Below are 4,166 nucleotides of genomic sequence, written 5' to 3' on the forward strand. Positions count from 1 at the left end.
GGCTCCGCGTTGGTGCTGCTTACCTCCGTACTATCAGGGATAGTTTGCGCAGGAAGCAACTCGGGCTGCTGGTGATGGCTGCGAACAGAGGGGTTCTGCTTAGGGTTTGCAGCTAGGATCTCGAACTGGTTCTCTAGAAGTGGGGCCTCGAACTTCGATTGCTGGGGTGACGCAAACCTGGCGAGTCGGGGCAGGTATAACAGAACTCTGTTGAATCAGGCCCACCTGCTTCTGTCGGGGCAGGTATAACCGTCACTGTCGTCCTGTTGTAGCCGTTATAGCCAACGCTGAGGTGGCACGTGCAGGGCCATCGTTGCAGGGTATGTACTTGTCAGATGTAAGACATCTTCCAGAGGTGGCGGACACGACACTGTCAAACAAAAGACGTGATCGCAGTCTCCAGGTTTGTTGGGTATAGTTGTCAGGCAGGAGATCTTCCTGTGATATGTCGAACCGCTCTTTTGTGAGCTACCCTGCAAGTGGTGAACTGCTTGCGGCGAATTACACCGAGCTGCCTGCGGCGAGCTACACTGAGCTGCTTGTGGCAAGCTACAGCAGTGGCACTGACCCGAAGTGTCTTTACCTCGGGGTGACTAGAGGCAGATCGGGGCGTTCCTTCTTTGGGAGTGGTCTAGAACCCACTGGTCTGAAACAGTGTAAAGTTAATCCCGAGGTCCGGCCCCGGTCTACTACAGAAAGTTCTGAGTTTTTGTACATAGGCCTAATGATATTTCAAATTCTGTACTGTTTAATACCCAAGGTGCTGCAAATCTTGGTATTGGGATTACAATGCCTACCGATGCCTACCGATTACAATTTGTGTATGACCCCACATGTCCCGAAGAAGCCCTTCAAATTGGTGTGTTTATATGAATAATCTCTTCTTGGCAGAGCTATAAGTAGGAATTTGAAATGCCAAGTTTTCTTAATTATCAGACAATTGATTGATTGATTCTACAGTTTCATGAAAGTCTCGAAGTCAGATGCCACCATTAGCAGGATAGAAATACTGTGAAAGATGGGTTTGACCTCTCTTTCATGGTGTTAGGGAATTTTTACTGTTTGAAACTGCCAAATTCCATCTCAGGTTTTTTAATGTTTTAACCAACTCAAGAAATTCCATTTAAGCAACAAGAAAGAAGTTAACCAACTGAAAGAAATTCCAGAAACAAATCGGTTTACTTCTCTTTGTATAGCGTTTATGGTTTTCACAGAATCCAAAATCCAAAACAGAATCTTCACCTCCCTTCACTCACCTCTTACAACTTACAAGCGAAGAAGGAGATTAACAAACCTCTGTTCTCATCTGGAGCTGCTACTGATAACCCTGGCACCAACTCGGTCCAGTTTGCTCACCACAGCAGAAGCCTTCAAATTTCCGTCATTCATGAAAGCATCCACCATTCGATGCCCAATCTCCCTCCCCCTCTCTTCATCGTTCGCCACCGCCACCGCAGTAGGCCCGGCCCCACTAATCGTGCATCCAAACGCCCCAGCCTCCATTGCTGCCCTCTTCACCGCTTCCATTCCAGGAATTAGCGGCGCCCGCTTTGGCTCCACAATCTTGTCCGACGACAATGCCGAGCCCAGTCCCCTCAAGTCCCCCTGCAACACCGACGCCACCAGCGCCCCTGCTTTGCTGCAATTCCATACATGATCCGACATTTGGATCTCCTTTGGCAACACCGCTCGCATCTTCTTCGTCGGAGCTTCAAATTCCGGGCTTACCAGAACGAAATATAGCTCCTTTTCCGTCGGAAATGTCAACCGGATTATGTCCAGTGGTTCGTAGCTGCGAATCAGCACAAACCCTCCCATAATCGCCGGTGCTACGTTATCAGCGTGATAACCGGAGACCTTCTGCTCTGAGTCAAGCCCAGCGAGGACGAGCTCTGACACCGGCAGTTTCCCGCCAAAAATCTCGTTAACGGCTACGGCGGCGGCGGCGGCACTTGCGGCGCTCGATCCCAGGCCACTTCCTAGGGGTAGTCCTTTTTCGAGGGAGAGTGAGAGACCGACGGATCGGATTCCGAGCCTTCTCATTACGGAGATGGCGGCGATTCCGGCGCAGTTCCAGAGGGGGTTCTTGCTGAGCTTCTTGACGCTAGTTCCGGTGCCATGGATGTCGGAGATTGAGATTTCGCCGGGGCAAACATCTGGATCGACGCGCAAGTTGACGAAATCGCCGAGTCCGTCGACGGCGCACCCGAGGAAATCAAAGCCAGGGCCGAGGTTTGCGATGGTCGCGGGTGCAAATGATTTGACGGAGGTGAAGACCGGTTCTGGTTCGGCTCTCAGCTGAGTTGAGTTCAGGGTACTGTTACATCTGAAAGTTGGGACGCGGGGGGTGGAGGTATCGTATCTGCAACGGTTGGTTGAAGGAGTGATGGAGATGGATTTGAAGTGAGAATAGTTGCAGATCACCATTGATGGATGAGACGCTGTGAAAGAGGTTTCAGTGTGCGAACTGCGAATGAGTGAGAGTGACGTAGGGTTAGGGCTTTAAAGATGGAGTAGAAGAGAGAATCAAGTCGAGCTGGTGCTGACGCCTGACTGCTGCAAACGTGAACGAATGATTTGTCGGGGCCTGCGGCTGCGGGGGCTGATGTAATCCGATTAAAGGACGGGCAAGAATCCGATTATAGGCAGAAATCGGTTCAGTTTATCGGGTCTAAAAGTGGTACTGGGTAACGGATTCCAGTTTCCACCACGCGATTGAGCAATGAACATTCCGTATTCTGTGATGTACACTCATGAATCATGACTCACCTCCCAAATCGGAAAGGAGTTGAGTTGGATCATGGATGGTAGCGTCATGGGCCTGGGCACCACGGGGAACCCAGCCGGCCAGGCCCAATCACGAAAGGACAATACAAACAGCCTTGTATTTGCCCAAGAAAGAAAGATCCTTGTTTATGTTTTGTCCTCTTGTAATTTGACACGTCGCTATTTGCACACAACTAGGTGGACTGGACGCAAATAGGATTGCAATTAAGTATTGTTTGCTTTTTAAACTCAGTTTCTCACATTTGGGATTCTTTCTACTATATAAAGAACAATTGCTGCTGTCCCTGTGGCCATGAGCTCGTGAGATTACAAAAGAACGAGACTAGCCTTTTGATTTATTGCTTCGTTTAGATAAAATAATTAAATAATAAATAAAATGTTTGAGGGTATGGTAGTCATTCCAATTTCAGTTTCCATTCAGCCAATTCAGCTGTCATCTTTGTCTCTTCAATGCCCGTTTGAAGATTCAGTTGATCTTGAAGGCACTCTACTTAGCTATTCAAAGAGGCGGAAGCGTACAGCTTTTCAAATGACTGATTGACATCTGATTAGGGCTCTCCAAATTTTCCACCAAATATAGCTTATAAGATGTCTATGTTAAAGTCCATCTTGGAAAGCTAGAAGCTTCTCTTCAGCCTCCCAAACAGGCACAACTCTAGTCAATAATTCATCATCATCATCATCAGCCTAATCCCAACTAGTGGATAAGTAATCCACCCAACATGCTATTCGGCCATTAAGGGAAAGGAGCTTACAACATTGTTGTTGATTTATTCAAAGCAATAAGTCATTTAATTCATCCATTTCAGCTGTTACCAAATGATCCCTTGTTACCTCTACCCATAACCTGGTGTATATGCAAATAGCAATGAATGTCACATGTGGTATGAGAGCATACATCATCATCATCATTATCATCTTCAAAGCTTTATCCCAACTAGTGACTAGTGAGTGGATAAATAATTACATGGTCAAATATTTAAGGGTACAGTAATCCACCAAACGTGCTATTCAGCCATTCGTATTGATTTATTCAAAGCAATAAGCCATTTAATTCAGCCATTTCAGCTGTTATCAAACAACTTATTATCCTGGCCCTAACCACTGGTTTATATACAAATAGCAAATTAGCAATGAGTAGGTCACCTATGGTATGACACAGCCAAATGCCAGACTATAGTGGTTGATCAGAACCATTGATATGGATGCTTGTGTTCTGAACAGGGCATCTGCAAAACTTGAGCCCCAGGTTTTCAATTATCCTAAACTTCATCTATTTTGCATAATCATTTACCAGCAGAAACATAATATTTCAATCAAACATATTGGAACAGTTTGGCTATACGTGCACCACATGTACTGATTAAGGTGCAACTTGG

At 46.5% G+C, this 4,166-nt stretch overlaps 1 protein-coding gene across 1 annotated transcript; it reads right to left on the reverse strand.

Annotated features, from left to right (window-relative positions):
* Positions 1–1,142: 1,142 nt before the first annotated feature.
* HSK (homoserine kinase) lies at positions 1,143–2,973 on the reverse strand. Its single transcript, XM_010248447.3, has one exon. It carries the CDS (start codon positions 2,425–2,427, stop codon positions 1,303–1,305), a length of 1,125 nt encoding a protein of 374 aa, XP_010246749.1. The 5' UTR covers positions 2,428–2,973; the 3' UTR covers positions 1,143–1,302.
* Between the last annotated feature and the right edge of the window lie 1,193 nt (positions 2,974–4,166).

This window comes from Nelumbo nucifera, chromosome 7, assembly GCF_055504915.1.
Source record: "Nelumbo nucifera cultivar China Antique chromosome 7, China Antique-T2T, whole genome shotgun sequence".
Classification (NCBI taxonomy): domain Eukaryota; kingdom Viridiplantae; phylum Streptophyta; class Magnoliopsida; order Proteales; family Nelumbonaceae; genus Nelumbo; species Nelumbo nucifera.

Coding starts and splice junctions, on each gene's coding strand:
- HSK (XM_010248447.3), bottom strand. CDS start 2,427: ATGGTGATCTGCAACTATTCTCACTTCAAATCCATCTCCATCACTCCT.